The sequence below is a fragment of the Mobula birostris genome, chromosome 1 (assembly GCF_030028105.1).
Source record: "Mobula birostris isolate sMobBir1 chromosome 1, sMobBir1.hap1, whole genome shotgun sequence".
NCBI classification, from domain to species: domain Eukaryota; kingdom Metazoa; phylum Chordata; class Chondrichthyes; order Myliobatiformes; family Myliobatidae; genus Mobula; species Mobula birostris.
Window position 1 is genome coordinate 225,401,106 of NC_092370.1, and position 22,213 is coordinate 225,423,318.

Below are 22,213 nucleotides of genomic sequence, written 5' to 3' on the forward strand. Positions count from 1 at the left end.
CCCAGCTACTTCCTTTCACATCATACAAGCAGCACCACTGAGGGAGATAAAGACTAAAAGATAGTGATGGTGAAATTTGTAGGATAGGAATCCATCCTAAATTGTCTGACTTCAGTGAGATCAGATCTCACAAGCAGTGTATGATGCATAATCATTATCAAATTGCATTTTCAGACCATTCTATATAGGAGCAGAACCAGGCCATTTCATCCATCAAGTTGCTCTGCCATTCAATCATGGCTGATTTTTTTCAACCCCATTCTCCCCTAACTTTGACTCCCTTACGATTCAAGAACCTCTTCCACCTATCCCTTCCCAGCTTCTTACTTATCCCCATCCCTACCCACCAACCTCCCTCCTCATCTGGATTACCTATCAACCATCAGCTTTTACTCTTTCCCCTTTCCCCACCTCCTTCTTCTGGTTCGTGGCCCCTTCCTTTCCAGTCCTGATGATGGGTCTCTGCCCAAAATGTAGACTGTTTATTCCCCTCAATTAATGCTACCTGACCTGCTGAGTTCCCCCAGCATTTTGTGTGTGTTGCTCTTGATATCCAGCATCTGCCGAAACCTTTGTGTTTAAGAACCTATTTGTCATTGCCTTAATTACACATTTGACTCCACAGCCCTCTTTGGCAACAAATTCCAAGGATTCACCACTCTCTAGCTGAGAAAACTACTTCTTCAACATAGTTTTAAAAGTACATCCCTTTATTCTAAGGCTGTGCCATCAGATCCTAGACTCTCATGTCCATTCTATCCAGGCCTTTTAGTATCCAATAAGTTTCAATGAGATCCCTTACTCCTTTCCAATTCTTCTGAACTCTATCAAGTAGAGTTAGAGTCATCAATCATTCCTTATACAGTATGTTAGGGCTTGCATTTGTAAAATTATTCCTGTGAACCTCCTTGGGACCCTCTCCGGGGTCACATCCTTCCTTACAAATAAGGGACAAAATTACGCACATTATTCAGATTTATTTATTACATATATATTTGAAACATACAGTGAAATGCCCCACTTGCATTAACTAACCTAGGGATGTGCCGGGGGCAGCTTGCAAGTGTCACCACACATTCAGGTGCCAACATAGCACGCCCAGAGTGCTCAGCAGAATAACACAGAACACAAGAAACACACAACAGCAAAACAAGCCCTTTCCTCCCTCCAGCCCACCCACACAATAGTCATCCAACTCCTAGGACAGGCCTCCTAGCCTCCAGTAGACACAGGCCCTACAGCTCAAAGCATCTATTCTGCATTGCTCAGCAAGCTAGTCCTATCCGCTCACAGCCCTCCAAAATTCTCCTATCATGTACTTGTCTTCATGGCTTTCAAAAATTGCTGATGGACCCACCACAATCACAATTTCTGGCAGTTCATTTCAAGTATGCACCATCCTTTGCACAAAGAAGCTGCCCCAAATGTTCCTTTTAAACCTGTCACCTTTGATCTTAAAATCATGGGCATGGCAGTGTCAATGATCACTGATTGGGGCTCACAAACAAGAGAAAATCTGCAGATGCTGTAAGTCTGAGCAACACACACAAAATGCTGAGTTCATTCAACACTTTGTGACTGATTGGGGCTCGATTCTCAGCACTGTTAGTAGAATTTGAATATTCTCTCCATAACCATGTGGGTTTCCTCTGGGAGGTTTGGTTTCATCCCGCATTCCAAAGGTGTATGGTTAGTGCTTGTGTTAGTGGGTTGTGTGCATTCAATGTTAGTGTCAGGAGTGTGGCAACACATGCGGGCTCTCCCTATCACAATCCTTGGACTGTGGTCATTGACACAAAATGGCACATTTCACTGTATTTTTCAATGTACATATGACAAATATCCTAATCTATCTTTGCCCTCTTGTTATTAGCACCCTCTTCCTGGGTAAAAGTCTATGTGCTTTCATCCTGTCCATGTCCTTCATGATCTTATATACCTCTATCAGTTCACCCCTCAACCTTGTATGATCCAGGGAATAAAGTCCTAGTCCACAAACCTTTCCACGTAAATCAGGTGTCCAAGTCCAGGTAACACCTTGGTAAATCTTTTCTGCACTTGTTCCAGTGTGAATTTATGAGTAACAAAATTTATGTGAATTAATACTCATTAATGAATTCATGAACAAAACCAAAAGGGAGTCCAGAATAGGTGTAAACAGCAACGGGAGAATTATTACTGGCATTGCTTGTCCATAATTTTTTTTGAACAATGTATGGCACTGTACTGCTGCTGCAAAACAACAAATTTCATCATGTACATCAGTGATAATAAAACTGATTCTGATTTTAGAAAAAAATCACAATAGATACAATTTAAAATTGGTTAACCTGGCACTGAGAGTAGAGGTTTTGTAAAATACCCATTGTGAAGATGGGACATTATCTTTTGAGATCCAGTGGAAGTGAAGAAAACTGATGTCAGGTCAAAGTGAGTTGGGACAATCAAAGTGGAAGCTCAGGGTTGCACACTTTCAATGGAGAGAAAAAGTTTTATCATCATTGTGATATGAAACCATGAGTGTTCTTTGAATATAATGGAAAATACTTGTTCCAGTACATAGGCTGTTATCTTCAATAAACTGCTTAAAACGCTTTTTGTACTCTTAACTTTTCAGGGAATATTCCCAGCCTCCCTGGTTTACACCTCTTGCTCAACATGCCATTGCTTCATCCTCCCTGCTATACATATGCTAGTTTTCATTCAGAGTAAGGTAGTGGTGCAATAGGTGGTACAAGGGACAGCACATTAGTGAAGCAGTTGCTGTAACACTATTACAGCACCGACAACAAAGGTTCAAATCCCGCAAGTCTCCCTGTGTCCATGTGGGTTTTCTCTGAGTGTTGCAGTTTTCTCTCAAATTTCAATGACATAAGGTTAGTTGGTTAACTGGTCACATGGCTGTAATTGAGTGGCATGTGCTCATTGGGCTGGAGGGGCCAATTACCATGTTGTACCTTGAGAATAAAATGAACAAATAATCCAAGCTCTGCAGTGAATTCCAGAGATGTGAATTGAAATTTTGGCAGCTGTAGTAGAATTTACATAATTGGAACATTTGAAAGAATAAACGGAGGGCTGACCGATGAAGGGTCTTGGCCCGAAAGGTCAACTGTTTATTCCTCTCCATACATGCTGTCTGGCCTGCTAAATTCCTCCGACATTTTGTACATGATGAATAAGACTGTAATGATGGACACTATCCCCTGCACACATCCTCAGCCAGTATTCTGAGTGGATGAGTTGGAAAATGGAGTGATAAATGTTCTGTTTAAGGCAAAGGCAACTTAAATTGTAATGAGAGATACAGAGATGGCAGAGGAACTGAATGTGTATTTTGCGTCAGTCTTCACAGTGGAAGACATCTACAGTATACCGAACCTTCAAGAGTGTCCGGGAAGTGAAGTATGTGCAGTGAAAATTACAACTGAGAAGGTGCTTGGGAAACGTAATGGTCTGAGGGTGGATAAATCTCCTGGACCTAATGGAATGCACCCTTGGGTTCTAAAGGAAGTAGCTGGAGAGATTGTGGAAGCATTAACAATGATCTTTCAAGAATCGATAGATTCTGGCATTGTACTGAATGACTGGAAAATTGCAAATATTACTCCGCTATTTAGGGGTGGGAGGCAGCAGAAAGGAAACTAAGGACCTGTTAGTCTGATATCAGTGGTTGGAATTGATTGTTAGGGATGAGATTATGGTGTACCTGGAGGCACATGACAAAATAGGCCAAAGCCAGCATGGTTTCCTGAAAGGAAAATCCTGCTTGACTAATCTACCACAATTTTTTGAGGAAATTACAAGCAGGGTGGACAAAGGAGATGCAGTAGTTATGGTGTACTTGGATTTTCAGAAGGCCTTTGACAAGGTGCAGCACATGAGGCTGCTTTGCAAGGTACGATCCCATGTAATTACAGGGGAGTTACTAGCATGGGTAGAGCATTGGTTGATCGGCAGAAAACAGAGTAGAAATAAAGGGATCCTATTCTGGCTGGCTGCCGGTTACCAGTGGCATTCCACAGGGGTTGGTGTTAGGACCGCAGCTTTTTCATATGATTTGGACTATGGGATTAATGGATTTGTGGCTAAATTTGCCAATGAAACAAAGATAGGTGGAGGAGCAGGTAGTGCAGAGGAAACAGCCTGCAGAGAGACTTACATCATTTAGGGAATGGCAAAGAAGTGGCAAATGAAATACAATGTTGGAAAATGTATGGTCATGTACTTTGGTGGAAGAAATATTATTTAGATGGGGAGAAAATTCAAAATGCAGAGATGCAAAGGGACTTGGGAGTCCTTGTGCAGGATACCCTAAAGGTTAACCTCCAGGTTGAGTCGGTGGTGAAGAAGGTGACTGCAATGTTGACATTCGTTTTTAAAGGTATAGTATAAGAGCAGTGATGTCATGCTGGGGCTCTATACAGCACTCATGAGACCTCACTTGGAGTACTGTGTGTAGTTTCGGGCTCTTTATTTTAGAAAGGGTATACTGACATTGGAGACGGTTCAGAGGAGATTCACAAGAATGATTCCAGGAATGAAAGGAGATGAGGAATGCCTGGCATCTCTTGGGCTTTATTCCCTGGAGTTCAGGAGAATGAAGGGGGATCTCATAGAAACATTACAAATGTTAAAAGGCCCGAACAGATTAAATATGGCAAAGTTATTTCCCATGGTAGAGGAGTCTAGGACAACAGGGCATGACTTCAGGATTGAAGGACGTCCATTTAGAACAGAGATGCAGAGAAATTACGTTAGTCAAAGGGTGGTAAATCTGTGGAATGTGTTGCCACGAGCAGCTGTGGAGGTCAAGTCATTGCCTGCATTTAAGGGAGAGATAGATAGGTTCTTGATTAGCCAGGGCATTAAAAGGTACGGGGAGAAGGCAGGGGAGTGAGGATGACTGGAAGAATTGGATCCAGCCCATGATTGAATGGGGAGCAGCCCCGATGGTCCAAATGGCTTACTTCTGCTCCTATATCTTATGGTCTTAAATTTGCATTGAAATTTCATTCATTTAGAATGTTAACTCTGTTACTTTATGCACAGACACCGCTTGTCCCAAGTACTTCCAGCATTTTCTTGCTTTATTTCATTTCATGTTTCCCAAATCAGTATTTAATTTTTGTTTTCGCACTTATTCTTATTTATTATTTGTAGGCTGTATCTCGGATAATGATGAGTTTGAGTACAGACAGGAAATTAAGAACCTGGTGGCATGGTGCCAAGACAATAACCTATCCCTCAACGTCAACAAGACAAAGGAATTGGTTGTTGACTTCAGAAGGAGTAGCGGACCGCACGACCCAGTTTACATTGGTGGTGCACAAGTGGAACAGGTCAAAAGCTTTAAGTTTCTCGGGGTCAATATCACAAATGACCTGACTTGGTCCAACCAAGCAGAGTTCACTGCCAAGAAGGCCCACCAGTGCCTTTACTTCCTGGGAAAACTAAAGAAATTTGGCCTGTCCCCTAAAACCCTCACTAATTTTTATAGATGCACTGTAGAAAGCATTCTTCTAGGGTGCATCACAACCTGGTATGGAAGTTGTCCTGTCCAAGACTGAAAGAAACTGCAGAAGATCCTGAACACGGCACAGCACATCATACAAACCAATCTTCTGTCCCTAGACTCACTTTACACTGCACGCTGTCGGAACAGTGCTGCCAGGATAATCAAGGACACGACCCAGCCAGTCAACACACTTTTTGTCCCTCTTCCCCCCGGGAGAAGGCTCAGGAGCTTGAAGACTTGTATGGCCAGATTTGGGAACAGCTTCTTTCCAACTGTGATAAGACTGCTGAACAGATCCTGAACCAGATCTGGGCCATACCCTCCAAATATCCCGACCTGCCTCTCGGTTTTTTTGCACTACCTTACTTCCCATTTTTCTATTTTCTATTTATGATTTATAATTTAAAATTTTAATATTTACTAATTTTAACTATTTTAAACATCTTTAATATTTAATATTTGTAATCCAGGGAGTGTGAAGCGCAGAATCAAATATCACTGTGATGATTGTACGTTCTAGTACCAATTGTTTGGCGACAATAAAGTATTATTAAAGCACGAGGTGCTTCACAGAAGAAATGGCCATCACAGTAAATGCAAGAGAAACCCTATTTTAAGGCAGACCTAACAAGAGCTTCCTAGATACGGGAGCAGTATTTTAGTGCTGATCAGACTCAATCTTTGTAAGATTCAGTGCTGTTGTCTTCCACAAGAAGATGATCGATGAATGAAAGGAACACACATTTTTCTCCCTCATTTACTAGAACAGGCCCTTCCCAGGTTATGAAGTATTTGGGAAACCGATAGAGTTCCTCCAGCATTTTGTGTGTTGTAATGGATTTGCCAGCTACTCTGGGCCTGCGGATAGCTACTATCACCTGGGAATTCGGCTTGGATCCGCACCCAAAATGCTGGAGGAATTCAGCAAGTCAGGCAGCATTGATGGAGAGGAATAAACATTTGATGTTTCAGGCAGAGACCCTTCATTAGGATGAGTCCCAATGATGGTAGTCAGTGTTAAATAAAATACATATGGAGTCTCAAGAAACATTATAAAATAGCATTTACTGCCTTATCACAGAGAAATTGAAGTGAAGGAGGAGGAAAGATGTAGCTGGGAATAGCAGATGACACATCCCCAAGGCTGCGAGGTCATCTGACATCATGCTTGATAAATGTCAATTCAGTGAGATTGGATTTATAAAGGAGATTCAAAGCTTGAAATTCAGTCAAAACTTTTTGAAATTGATGCTAGCAGAACAGATGAGGATGAATCAGTGAATATATTTCAGAAGATCTTCAATAAAGTCAATGGAAGAGATTTGCCAGCTACTGTAGGGGCTGCAGATAACTTCTACCACTTGGTAACTTAGTTTGAGTCCACAATTCTGACTTATGAATTGTCCTGATTAAATCTAAATCCCTATTAAGGTTTACACCATTTAAATTAAGAATGACATTCATCCCAAATCTCTTATTTTTGATGGTATAGGTTATACTATCTGCATGAGCTGTCATGATAAACCTGGGAGGTAAGATTTACTCATTGATGTGGTTCATGAATCCATTGCAAATTCACACACTCCGGGGCAACGTACATGACAATTGTCTTGCTTCCACAAAGCATGGTGCAGTAGATCACTAGCATGTTGCTCTAACTATTCCACTGTCTGAACAGTTCCGGAAAAGCTTTGCATCTTTAGCAAAGCATGCCTTGAGAGTCATGGTAGTTTGCTGTACACTGCACTGTTTCATCACCATGAGGGCTCAGTTAAACAGTGAGTACTAGTGGACCAGGAGGCTGTTACGAAGGGAGGAGCCCAAATTGGCTAATTATATTTAATATCCACTATCTGGTATTCTGCCATCGTGCTGACTCCGTGTGTTGTTCACTGGGTCGTGTTTGCTATCTCTCTTCTGACTCACTGAGCAACAGATACATAGTGCTAGAAGGACTTACTAAGTCAGGCAGCATCTATGGAAGGGAATAAACAGTCAATATTTTGGACCAAGACTCTTCATTAGGACTGGAAAGGAAGGGGCTGAAGCCAGAATAAGATGGGGGGGGGGGCGGGAAGGAATACAAACGGGCAAGTCAGGGGGATGAATGGGTGGGAGAGGTAAAAGCTGAAGGAATCTAATAGGAAAGCACATGGAAGAAAGGGAAGATGGAGGGGCACTAGAGGGAGGAGAAGAGCAGCCAAGGAGGAGAGGGGAAGAAAGGAAATGCATAATGGGGAATGGAAAGAAAGAAGGGGGAAAGTGGAAAAATTGCTGGAAATTTGAAAATTTCATATTCATGCCATTAGGCTGGAGGCTACCCTCCCTCACCTCAAACAATCCTTCCACGTGAGGTGACACTTCACCTACGATTCTGTTGAGGTCATCTTCTGTGTCCCGTGCTTCCAGTGAAGCCTCCTCTACATCGGAGAGACCAGCCACAGACTACGTCATCCAACACCTTTGCTCCGTCTGCTACTCAACGCGAGATTTCCCAGTGGCCACCCATTTCAATTCAACGTCCCATTCCCATTTTGACATGTCTGTCCATGACCTCCTCTAGTGCCACAATGAGTCCAAACTCAGGTTGGGGAGGGTGGCAATGCTTCATATAACATTTGGGTAGCTTCTAGCCTGGGGCATGACCATCAATTTCTCCTTCCCGTATTTTTTCCCCTCCGCCTTCCTTCTTCTATTCCCCACTCTAGCCTCAATTTCTCCAACTTCTGGTAATATCTCCTCAATCCCTCCTTCATTTTTTTCCCATTCCCCATTTTACCCCTTCTGGTTGTCACCTCACTCTGGTTCCCCTCTTCCTATGGTCCACTGCCCTCTCCTGTCAGATTCCTGCATCTTCAGCCCTTCACCTCTTCCACCTATCCTCTCCCAGCTTCTCACTTCACCACATGGTGTTCTGAGGGAGGATATGAACGTTACATATGTTTTGGAGGCCAACGTCAGAACATTTTTCATGGTGAATCCTTTGAAAGCATCAGGGCCTGATGGTAGGGCAGTGAAAACCTATGCCAACCAACTGGCAGGAGTGTTCAAGGATATCTTCAATCTCTCACTGTTGCAGTCTGAAGCTTCCACCTGCTTCAAAAGGGCAATATTCATACCAGTGCCCAAGAAGAGCAGGATGAGCTGCCTTAAAGACTATCACACACTTGCACTCACATCTGCTGTGCTGAAGTGCTTTGAGAGGCTGGTCATGGCCAGAATCAATTCCAGTCTAAGCAAGGACATGGAACCACTGCAATTTGCCAATCACCAGAATAGGCCTACAGCTGATGCAATCTCACTGTCTCTCCACTCAGCCTTGGGTCACCAGGACTATAGCAATTCCTGTGAGGCTGCTGTTTATTGATTACAGCTCAGCATCCAACACTATCATACCCCCAACACTATTGATAAGCTCCAAAACTTGAGCCTCCGTGGCTCCCTCGGCAACTGGATCCTTAACTTCCGTGTCAGATCAGTCAGCGTGGATCAGAAATAACATCTCTGCACTGACAATCAATACTCGCGCACCTCAAAGATGCATGTTTAGCCCACTGCTCTATTCTCTACACCCACAACTGTGTAGTTAAGCACAATTCAAACAACATCTATAAATTTGCTGAAGATACAACTATTGTTGGCAGAATTTCAGATGGTGACAAGGTGTATAGGAGTGATATAGATCAGTTGGTTGAGTGATGTATCAACAACAACCTTGCATTCAATATCAATTAGACCAAGGAATTGATTGTAGACTTTTGGAAGGGGAAATTGATGGACCATGCACCAGTCCTCATTGAGAGATCAGTAGTGGAAAGACTGAGCAGTTTCAGTTCCTGGATGTCAACATCTCTGAAGATCTATCCTGAGCACAACATATCGATGTAATTACAAGGAAGACACAATAGCTGCTATATTTCATGAGGAGTTTGAGGAGACTTTGTTATGTTACACTCTTGCAAATTTCTACAAAGGTACTGTGGACAGCATTTTAGCTGGTTGCATCACTCTGGTATGGAGGGGGCCCTGCACAGGATCGGGAAAAGCTGCAAATGTTGCAAACTTAGTTAGCTCCATCATGGGCACCAGCATCAAGGACATCTTCTGAAGGCAATGTATCACCCAGGACATGCCTTCTTCTCATTACTAATATTAAGGAGTAAGGACGGAAGCCTGAAGATACACATTCGACATTTTATAAGCAGTTTCTTACCCAGCACCATCAGATTTCTGAATGGACAATAAACCCATGTCCTCTACCTCACTATTTTTTTTTTCACTACTTATTTAATTTTTATATTTTAAAAAAAATTGTATAGTTTTCGATGTTATTATTGTGTCTTGCAATGTACTGTCTACACAATACAACAAATTTCACAACATATGGCAGCGGTATTAAACCTGATTCTGATACGTTTTGACCGATGGTGATAGTTTCTGTTTAGGCGAGTTGAATTGATCAGTGTCTGAGGCTGTGGTACAGCTTAAGGAAACAACACTTTGCAGAAAAAAAACTATTGACACAGAACATTGGTGGGTAGTTAAAGTTTTGTGCCACTTGATCCAGGTCATTAGGGCTACATGCTTGTACTGACTGTCCCATTGGGAAGTTGCCTGTAAATACCCCCAAATACAGGTACATGGAGAAAAGGATCAAGGTAAGAATGAAAGAGGGAACACATTCCAGTCCCACTGGGAAAATAAAAAGGGGATTGGGGCAGATGGGATGGCTCCCTTGGGAGCAAGCATGAATCCAAATGGGTTCAATAATCTCTCATGATGTAAAAAGCTATTTGTACTCTCATAAACTTCTTGGACCAAATATCTAGCAACATATTAAACCACTTCATTTGTGGCTTGATATTGATATTGGTTGATAATACAAGTGTAAAGTGCTTTGGATATTTGGTACATTACACATAGAATTTAAGTGCAAATTGCTATTGATGTGTCTGGATATTTGATGACGTATGTTTCAGGTGTCAGAAATGAATAATACAGTAATAACCATGTATAAGACAGACCATGCTTCCAAAGGTTTGGTGGCCAAGTTCATGTGTATATTTAAGGCAGGAGTTGATAGTTTCCTGATCTTCAGGGCACCAAAGGATATGGCGAGAAGGCAGATGTATGGGGTTGAGTGGGATCCGGGACCAGCCACGATGGAATGGCGGAGCACACTTGATGAGCTGAACAGCCTAATTCTCTTCCTATGTCTTATGTCCTTGACTATTAAACCTTTGTGAGCTTCTCCCCCAGAGCTCTGTGCTTTTCCCACACGCTGGGTTGATCCCTATGCTCTTTTGACGCAGCTGTGAGTCAAAGAACATAGAACAATACATCACAGAACAGGCCCACAATGTTGTGCAAACCTTCTGACCTACTCCAAGATCAATCTAACCTTTCCTTCCTACATTGCCCTCCATTTTTCTATCATCCATGTTTCTTAAATGCCTCTAATGTATTTGCTTCTACCTTCACCCCTGGAAGGGAATTCTTCACACCTACCACTCTCTGTTTAAAAACCTTACTTGTGACACCCCCCTATACTTTCCTCCAATCAATTTAAAATTATGTCCCCTCGTATTAGCCATTTCTGCCCGGGGAAGAGCCCTTATAGGTCAAGTGACCCAGGTTAAAAAAAAAATCAAAAAGAGGGAGGGGACAAAGTATGAGAGTAATGTGGTAAATAATATAAAAACAGGCAGTAAGAGTGTCTACAGGTATGTGAATAATAAACACAAAAGCAATGCCATTATTCAAGAAAGGAGGGAGCCAGAGAAAAGAAAATTATCAGCTTGTAGCCTAATTTCTGTCACTGGGAAAATGTTGGAGGAATCTGCTATTGAGGACATTTAGAGAATTTTAAGTAAAAGAGGAAATCACTTTTGATAACTCTGCGAGAGTTCCTTGAGGAAGTAACAGATAAGATCATTGTTGGATACAATGCATCTGAATTCCAAAAGGCAATTGATAATGTGCTTTGAATGGTTATTGCATGAGATTACAGTGCACGGAGTTGGGACTTGCAGGGATAAGGGACTGGCTACCTAAACAAATATACACTGTTAGAATTTTTAGACTGGTAGTCAGTGGAGCCACAGGCATTAGTGATGGGGCCTTAACTATTTCTTATGTGTGTTGTAACTTGAATGAAGGGAGCTAGGATACCATAGCTAAATTTGCTGAAACAAAGATAGGTGGCTTAGCAAGATGTGAGAAAGACATGAAGAGCCCTTACAGGTTAAGCAAGTTGCCAAATAGTTGACAGAGAAAAAAATGTGAGCATATCTACTCTGAAAGGAAGAATAGGACAGCAATTTATTATTTAAATAATTGAGACTATGACATACAGCAGTATCAAAGGCTCTGGAGTCTCAACTGTACAGAACACAAAATATTAGCATTCTGATAGTTTAATTAGGTGCATGGAATATTAGCACATTACAAGGAGTATTGACTGTAAAAGGCTTTTATACAACATTGACCATGCCCAAAGTATTACCTGCATTTTTTGGTCTCCATAGACTTGTACAGCTTAGAAACAGGTCCTTTGGCCTAACTCATTCACACTGACCAAGATGCCTACCCATGCAAATTTCATTTGCCCATATCCCTCTGCTTCTTTCCTATCCAAGTACCAATTCTCCTGTTTTTAATGCTGTAATTATACCAGCCATTACCACTCCACTTGGCAGCCCATTTTATGTAACTACAACCCACTATATGAAAATCCTGCTATTCAGGATCTCCCACTTTAAAACTGGGCCCTCTGGTTTTAGACAACCCACCTGAGGAAAAGGACTAGTTACCCTGTCTATGCCCATCATAATCAAATCAAACACAACAGTCACCCCTCAGCCCTCTACATTCCAGTGAGAATAAACCCAATTTATCCAATCTTGCTTTTATAAGTAAATCCTTTTATTTTAAACAAATCCCCATTAATCTCTTCAGCACTCTCTCCAATGCTGCCACATCCATCCTGTAGCATGGTGACCAGAACTGAATATAACAGTCCAGATGCGGCCTGACCCATGATCTGTACAGCTGCCTCAGCCTCTGATGGCAAGCATGCCAAGAGTTCTTCACCACCTTATTCACCTCTGTCATCACCTTGCACTCCGTGATCCCTCTGTACCTCAACAGTTCTGTGGTCCCTGCAGCCAAAATAGAAGACAAATACTGACATTTTGAACAATAAACAGAGTGCTCGAAATACTCTGTGGGTCAGGAGGTACCCGTGTAGGCAAAAGGTGCAAGTTGGTATTTTGGGTTCAGACACTGCATCAACTCTGAGAGGAAACATTGCCAGTATATAGAAGTACAAGGACAGGTGGGATAGAGGCTGGTAGATGATAGGTGGAACAGATGAGGAGGGAATGATGTACAGATGGAACCAGGTGGGGAAAGGTGGATGTCATTTTAATTCTCTTTTTCATTCCCACCTGTCTGACCTTCACCAATGTTAAGGGGAGGGAAGCAAACACAACATCTCATATCCCACTTGAGTAGTTTACAACCCAATGGAATGCACAGTGAATTTACCAATTGCATATAATGCACACCCCTGGTGTTCTTTCCCACACACTATTACTTGTCCACTTGGTATTCTTCTTCCTTGTTCATCTCTCACCCCTATCTGGTTCCATTGGCCAAGCATCTCCTCCCCATCTGATTCCACTACTAACCTCTGTCCCACCCACCCCTCCTCCACCTGGTTCCATTTGCAGCATAGTCAAGGTGTATGTTCAGTACAAACAACATACAAGAAGAATAATTGTGTGTGTTACTTTGCACATTTAAGCTCCCTTTGGCATCTAATTAGTCACTGTTCACGCTTCACCATTGTACAGAAAAATAGCTTGATAGTTGTAATTTAGTTCTAATATTATTCTTGTAAACCTTATTAATACTTTCTCCTGTGGAAACTAAACTGCACAGTGATTTAACCAGTTTCCACAAAGCTAATAACTTACATAACTTTGAGTGAGAAAAATTCAGTGCACAGGTCCTTAATGGATTCAGGATTACTTTTCATTCCTGATTTCCTCTCCAAAGTGACAATAGATGGTTGCCTCTCTGACTGGAGGCCTGTGACCTGTGGTGTGCCGCAGGGATTGGTGCTAGGTCCACTGTTATTTGTCACCTACATCAATGATCTGGATGATAATGTGGTAAACTAGATCAGTAAGTTTGATAGGTCACTGTTCCTGCTGTATCTTTGCACCATAAAAAAATTAAAAAATAAATCAGCCATGACTGAATGGCAAAGCAGACTCGATGGGCTGAATGGCCTAATTCTGTTAAGTCTTATGGTCTTCGTTGTTGAAAACTGTATTATTTCTTTAAATACCAGCCATTGAATCAGAATCAAGTTTATATGTTGTGAAATGTGTTGCTTTGCAGCAGCAGTACAATGTAAGACAAAAATTAAGTTACAAAAATACATAAATTGTGCAAAAATGAATTATGGGGTAGTGTTATTGGGTTTATTGACCATCCAGAAACCTGAAGGCAGAGGGCAAGAAGCATGTCCCGGATGGTGAGGGCCCCCTCCCTTCCTTCTGTAATATTGTACATCTTTTAATCAACCACAGCCAACCCACCCCTTGTGTTTTTACAGTTTCCTTTGTTTAGATTGAATTACACATTTCAAACATAATGTAAAATTCTATCATATTATATACATACATGTCTATCTCGAAATCCATCTGAAAGAGTTACAGAATCATTAATTTATACAGTCACTTGTGATCTGGCTCTGGATAGTCATTCAGTGGCTTGGATTCAGATGATTACACTGTGGTCTGTCTCTAAAGCAATCACCCAGTGATCCAGCTCTCAACAGTCACTCAGAGATCTGGTACCACAAATCATTGACGTACAACATAGATTCAGGCCTTTCAACCGACCACCACACCGCTCACCCATCAATTTACACAAAACTGAAATTAATCCCATTTTTAAAATTCTCCCTACAGTTTCAACTCCTTCCCCCAGATTCTACCATTCAGCTAGACTAGGAGTGATTAACAATGGCTAATTAATTAATTAAGCGGCAAGCTAGCATTGCTGTTAGTGCCAGCAACCCAAGTTCAGTTCGACAGCTGCCTACAAAGAGTTTATATCGTCTCACCATGCCTGTATGGGTTTCCTCTGGGTGCTCCAGATTCCTCCCACATTCCAAAGACATACAGCCTCTTCGCTGAGTTCTCCAATTATGAAGTCAGGTTCCCTCATGGATACTACTGAGAAGTCAGCAGATCAGACAGCATCAATGGAGAGCTATGAACAGTTGGCGTTTCGGGCTGATACCCTTCATTAGGCCAGTTCTGGTGAAGGATCTTGGACTGAAATGTCAACTGTTTATTCCTCTTTATGCTGTTTGACCTTCTGAGTTCCTCCAGCCTTTTGTGTGTGTTGCAGAATCTCTTATGTTTATTATAGGGAAGTGTTCACTTAGGATCTCACATAACTGACTTAATAAACTTATTGCCCCTTTAGGGGCCCTACACTTTTGACCTCAACATACTTCTATCTTGGATTTACCTGTCTGCTAATAATATTATTATTCCTCTTTGCTCTTCTAATATGCACCCCAGCATGGAGGCGTCAATGCAGAAGATTAGTAAAAGCTGTACTGGGTTGTGGACTCAGCGAGCTCCATCACGGGCACTTGTCTCCCCACCATCAAGGACATCTGCAAAAGGCAATGCCTCAAGGCAGCAGCGTCCATCACTAAGTAGCCTCACCACCCAAGATATGTCCTCTTCTCATTAACGCCACCAGGGAGGAGTTTCCGGAGCCTGAAGACACATGCATTTTAGGATCAGATTTCTGAATGGTCCAAGAACCCATGAACACAACCTCTCTATTTTCCTCTCTTTTGGTTCTACTTGTTTATCTTTACACAGTACATTCTTCTTGTAATTTATAGTATTGCATTGTACTACTGCCCCAAAGCAACAGATTTCACGCAATACATCAATGATAATAAACCTGATTCTTTTAAAATTTAGGGCATCATGGTAGTGCAGTGGTTAGTGTAACACTTTACAGCACTAGAGACCGGGGTTCAATTCCTGTAAGGAGTTTGCACACAGAGAGTGGTGGGAGTGTGGAATGAGCTGCCAGATGAAGTGGTAAATGCAGGCTCACTTTTAACATTCAAGAAAAACTTGGACAGATACATGGATGGGAGGTGTATGGAGGGATATGGTCCAGGTGCAGGTCAGTGGGACGAGGCAGAAAAATGGTTCGGCACAGCCAAGAAGGGCCAAAAGGCCTGTTTCTGTGCTGTAATGTTCTATGGTTCTACATTCCACTGTGGCCATGTGGGTTTCCTCCGGGTGCTCTGGATTCCTCCCATTTTCCAAAGATGTACAGTTTAGTAAGTCACATGGGTGTAACTAGGCAGAGCGGGTTCTTTGGGCTAAAAGGGCCTGTTACCATACTGTATCTCTAAATTAACAAACAAATAAGTAAATAACTATGTCTCCCAACAATTTTTACTCCATTGATGACCACTTCTCTTAATATTCCCCACATATCCAGTGTTCACTGTACATTTTACCCTTATCTGTAAACAATTATTATTTCTCCTTTGAATTCTTCCCGCTGCAAATACGTAGACTTACCTTCAAATAGAAGCACCAAGTCTACCTTTGTCAGGTCCTGTCTTATTTTAATCTGAAACTAATCTTCCACCACAAATGTTGAGATCTTTATTCCTGGTACATTAATATCTTTTTACACAACTGCTTTGATCTACAAGGAGTTTAGGTCACTACCTCAAAATGTTTCCTCACTGACACTCATTCCACTTAACCAGTTAGATTCCCTAAGACAAGGTCCAGCAATGTCACTTCCCTAGTTGGCTTATCTACATACTGATTCCAAAAGCTCCCCTGGACATACCTCACTAGTTAACTTAAATCTGAAAGGTCTCAATGGTCTAGTCCCAGTGGTAATTTTATCAGATTCTTGGCGGTTAGTCAGTAGTCCGTTCCTGCTCGTCACTCAGTTGTCTCTCTATCTAGATCAAGATGGTCACAGCGATCCGGTCCAAATAATTATTCAATGGTCTGGCCTCACTGGTCACTCCATGCTGTTATCAGACAGAGCAGGACTTAATGACCAATGAGGCCGGATAGCTCCGGAGGGTGACTGTATGGTCACTGGTTAGCCCGGCTCCTCTGGTCACTCAACGGACCAGCTCCGGAAGGTCATTCGGTAGCCCGGATCTCCGGTCACTCAGTGGTCCAGCTCCTGATATGACTGGGTAACCGGGCCTTGTAGTCCGACTCCAGACGGTCAGTCGGTAACTCGGCCCCTGTGGTCTGCCTCCGGACGGAGTGTCGGTAACTCGGGCCCTGAGGTCCAGCTCCGGACGGTCAGTCGGTAACTCGGCCCCTATGGTCCGGCTCCGGACGGTCAGTCGGTAACTTGGGCCCTGAGGTCCGGCTCCGACGGTCAGTCGGTAACTTGGGCCCTGAGGTCCGACTCTGGACGGTCAGTCGGTAACTTGGGCCCTGAGGTCCGGCTCCGACGGTCAGTCGGTAACTTGGGCCCTGAGGTCCGACTCTGGACGGTCAGTCGGTAACTTGGGCCCTGAGGTCCGGCTCCGACGGTCAGTCGGTAACTTGGGCCCTGAGGTCCGACTCTGGACGGTCAGTCGGTAGTCCAGCCCAGTGCTCCGCTTCCGGACAGTCACCGTTGCCGGGGCGCGAGCCCGCTCTGGGCGGGAGGCGGCCCGTGCTGCGCGCGCCGCCCCACGCGGGAGACCCCGTGCTGCCAGTCGGGGAGGCGGCAAGATGGCGGCTGCAGGCTGAGCCAGGCGGGCGGGGGGAGGGACGAAGGCCAAGTGGAGTCCGCGCTGCTGCGAAGGGGAACGAATAAATACCGGAGCCCGGCCGCTGCAGCGGGATAAAACTGTTGGAAGAAGAAGAAGCGGTGGCGCGATGAGGGTTTAACACCAGGAAGCGCCCGTGAGGAGGCGGCGGGCCGGCAGCGGGAAGCGCTTTGTCCGGCCCCCCTGTCAGCGGGGGCCCGTGGCTTGGTCTCGGGCCTAGTCTTTGGGAGAATGAGCGCCGTGTGAGGCGATTTATTTTCCTCTGCCATCTTCACTGGGTCGTGACTCTTATTGTTTGTTCGGAGCGGGGAGATCGGCGGCCGATCGCCTCCTCCTGCCGCGCTGCGCCGCGGCCATGGCGGACACCCGGCGGCGGGTGAAGGTGTACACGCTCAACGAGGATCGGCAGTGGGACGATCGTGGTACCGGGCACGTCTCGTCCAGCTATGTGGAGCGCCTGAAGGGAATGTCGCTGCTGGTACGGGCCGAGTCTGACGGTAAGAACCCGGGGGATCATTGACCTGATGAAGCTGGGGGCAAAGGCCTTGGCCATGGAGCAATACTGGGCTCTGTTACAGGTAGCCTGTCGTACCCCTCAGACAATTTTTACAGTATTTATACATACCTCATTCACCCACGTTCATCTTTTGAGATCCTGCCCTCCCTCATCCCAAACTAGAACGAAGTTACTTGTTAAGAACCTCTTCTTATTTATCAATTTATTTATATATGTTTTTGTTGTGAAGAGGTGTCTTGGCTATACATTGCTAATCAGACTCGATAGTGGTGCTCTACGATCAGTGGATGAAGGATAATTCAGTTGGTGATAATCTTCAGGGTTATTTATTATTCACTCAAAGTTGCTAGATGTGAACTGGGACATGAGTTCTGATGTACTTTGAAAGTTATATTTAAAGGTGATGGTATTTGAAAGGAATGATATGTAAATTTGTAAACCCCTGATACATTTTTATTTGCCAGTATTTGTTGAATTTTACTTAGAGAAGGGGTACTATTTTGAGAATATTCAGTCTAAATATGTGTTTAAAACTAATCATGTAACCCTAGAGTAACACACACAAAATGCTGGAAGTCACCGTCTATGGAGAAGAATATTGAATTGAATTGACTTTGTTACTTACATCCTTCAAACACATGAGGAATAAAACTAAACAGTCAATGTTTATGCTGAGACCCTTCATCATCTAACACCTGTTTTTAGCACTTTTTTATAGTGATTGATACTCTGTTGCTGTTTGAGTAGGGTGAGATGGTCTAGATCCACTAGAAATATTGGTCCAAGGCGAGTTGTTGGTTAGTTGTTTCCCATTTACTCAGATGTTTCAAGTCGAGGGTGCCAGAGTGGCACAGAATTTACTGCTGCTGTTTTACAGCTTCAAGAACTCATCCTGACCTCAGATGCTATCCTTATTGAGTTTATTTTTGCAACACACACAAAATGCTGTTTTTTGAGTTTTTGATCCTCGTGTTTGAGTTTATTATTCTCCCTTGGCCATATAGATTTTCCCCAAGGTGCTTTCCTTTCCTCCTACATCCCAAAGACCTGTCTGTGATGTCTTCTGTGAATAAGCCCTTGGTGTAGGTAAATGGACATGTGGGCAAGAATAAATTGTGGAAATAAAAGGCAGCAAATGGGATTGATGGGATTCTGTCTATGGCAAGTAGGCATGGACTGAATGACTTCTCCTATAATATGACACGGAAACAAACGCATAAAAATTCTATGCTGTATTTTTTTTAAAAATTACAGGTGCAACACTGTAACAGACCATTCCAGCCCAACAAGCCCACGCTGCCCAGTTGTGCACATTTGACCCAATTAACCCATATGCCTTTGGAATATGGGAGGAAACGGGAGCACATGGAGGCTGGTGCCGGAATGTGTGGTGACACTTATGGGCTGCGCCCTGCACATCCCTAGGTGTGTGTTGGTTGTTAATGCAAGTGATGCATTTCACTATATGTTTGAATATGCATTTGATAAATTAATCTGAAAATGAAATTAAAAGGAAAATGTTGGAATACTCAGCTGGTCAGCAAAAATCTGGAGATAGAGAGGCAAGAGACTGTGATGCTGTATGTAGGGCAATGAACAAACGACTGGAGGAACTCAGCAGTCAGGCAGCATCTGTGGGAGGAAAGAAGTTGTCAATGTTAAACATCAAAGCCCTGCACCAGGGTTTTAACCCGAAACATTTGTGATTCCTTTCTTCCCACAGACGCTGCTTGACTCATTGAGTTCCTCCAGTAAATTGTGGGAAAGAGAATTAGCATTTCAGTTCTGATGAATGGCTATCCACTTGAAAAATTGAGTCTTTTTCTTGCCAGGGATGCAGTCTGACCAAGTGTCAAAGTCACCGAAATGGGCCATTTAGCCCTGCCTATCCATGCAAACCATTTCATTCATTTACACTAATCTCATTAAACAACGCTTGGTACGAAGCATTCTATGTCTTGGAGGTTTAACTGCTTGTTCAGGTGCTTCCGAAGTGTTCCACCAGACTCTGCATTCCAAACTTCAATTGTCGGTGTAAAACTTTCTTCCTTGTATGTTTAAACATTTTATTCCATATTGTAAATGGATGCCATCTGGTTTATAGACATTTCTGCAATGGGGAAAATGTTTAATACTCTGCCTATGTCTCATAATGTGAGGTTTCCCCTTTGGTTGCTCCACCTCAAGACGATCATACATAGTCAATCCAGCCTCTCATCCCGGCCAACATCCAGATAAATCTCGTCTGTGCCATCTCCAAAGTAATCACGTCCTTTCCATACTGGAGTAACTGACCTGCACAATATTGCAAGTGTGACCTTCCCAATGTTTTGTAAAACTGTACTGTAACTTCTCTGTTCTAAGAGTCTGTGTCCCAGTTAATGAAGGAGAACATACATTTTTTAACCACCCTGTCTACTGTGCTGTCACATTCAGGAGTAGAGATTCTTCTGTTTAATAGATTCAGATTAATTTATTTATCACACGTACATTGAAATATGCACGTCCATTAGTACTTACATCCACTGTGATGAAGTGCTTTGAGAGGTTGGCGATGAAACATTTCAACTCCTGCATGAGAAGTGACTTGGATCCACTTCAATTTGCCTACTGTCACAACAGGTCAACAGCAGATGCCATTTCATTGGCTCTTCACTCAATCCTGAAACATCTGGACAGCAAAGATGCTTCGAACACATAGTCTTCATTGACTACAGCTCAGCATTCAATACCATCATCCCCTCAAAACTCATCACTAAGCTTCAAGTTCTAGGCCTCAATACCTCCTTGTGTAACTGGATCCTCAATTTCTTCACCTGCAGGCCCCAGTCAGTTTGGATTGGCAACTGCATCTTCTCCACAATCTCCCTCAGCACAGGTGCGCCACAAGGCTGTGTGCTTAGCCCCCTGCTCTGCTTGCCTTATACTTGTGTTCTGGGTCCAGCACATAAATACCATTATGAAGAAAGCACTTCTTAGAAGTTTGTGAAGATTCTGCACGTTATCTAAAACTAACAAACTTCTATAGATGTGTGGTGGAGAGTATATTGACTGGTTGCATCACAGCCTGGCATGGAAGCAAAAATGCCCTTGTATGGAAAAGGCTGCAGAAGGTAATGGATATGGCCCAGCCCATCAAAGATACACTGTTCTCACCATTGAGCACATCTACATAGAGTGCTGTCACAGGAAAGCAACAGCCCATCATCAAGGAACCCCCCCCCCCCCCAAACCATGCAGGTTATGCTGTTTTCTTGTTGCTGCAATCAGGAAGGACGTACAGGGACCTCAGGGACTGAGGATAACTTCACTCGCCCATCACTGAACTGGACCTGCTTTCAAGTACTCTTCATCTCATGTTCTCGATATTTATTGCTTAATATTAATATTATTATTATGTCTTTTTTCCCTCTTGTCCGGAAGTGTTACCCTGGAGTAATGCTGTTTCATGTGGCTATATTCATGAGTATTCATGTATGGTTGAATGACAATTGAACTTGAACTTCTTTTTGTATTTATAGTTCTAGTGTTTTTTTTTGCACATTAGTTATTGTCCATCCTGTTTGGATGTGGTCTTTCATTGATTCTATTGTGTTTCTTGTATTTACTGTGATTGCCTGCAAGAAAATGGATTTCAGGGTTCTGTATGGTGACGTATATGTACTTTGATAATAAATATACTTTGAACTTTGAAACATATTGTACAGTAAAATACATCTTTTGCATTAACAACCAATATAATCTCGGGATGTGCTGGAAGCAGCCTGCAACTGTTGCTTCTTGTTCAGGTGCTAACATAGCATGCTCACAATGTTCAGGTGAATACACAAGTATCGACAACAGCAACAAAGAGGGTGTAATAGGCTGGTGTGGGCTTGTTGGTCTGGAAGAATCTGCTACTGTGCAGTATCTTAAATGAATGAATAAAACAAACCACAACACAACAACAACAACAACCATGAAACAAAACAATAGCAAAACGAAGCAATACACAAAATTGGGGGAATTCAGCAGGTCAGACAGCATCTATTGAAGTGAGTAAATGGTCAACATTTCGGCCTGAGACTCTTTTTCAGGACTGAAAAGGGAAGGGGGAGGACACTAGAATAAAAAGGTGGTGGGGAGGGAAAAGAGATTAGCCAGAAGGTGATAGTGAAGCCAGGTGGTGGGAAAGGTAAAGGGCTGGAGAAGGAGGAACTGGTTGGAGAGGAGAGGGGACCCAGGGGGAAGCGATAGGCAGACGAGAAGAGGTAAAAGGCCAGATTGGGGAATAGAAGAAGTGGGGAGGGTGCGGTGGGGGGGGGAATTTTTTTTACCAGAAAGA

At 43.1% G+C, this 22,213-nt stretch overlaps 1 protein-coding gene across 2 annotated transcripts in view; it reads left to right on the top strand.

Moving 5' to 3' along the window:
* The first annotated feature begins 17,297 nt into the window (after positions 1-17,297).
* Positions 17,298-22,213, top strand: part of smek1 (SMEK homolog 1, suppressor of mek1 (Dictyostelium)) — a 131,392-nt gene continuing 126,476 nt past the window's right edge. For both annotated transcript variants that reach the window (XM_072272658.1, XM_072272666.1), the window contains exon 1: positions 17,298-17,869. In XM_072272658.1, coding sequence (XP_072128759.1) covers positions 17,728-17,869 — 142 coding nt within the window. In that variant the 5' untranslated portion in view covers positions 17,298-17,727. The remainder of the gene's footprint in view (positions 17,870-22,213) is intronic.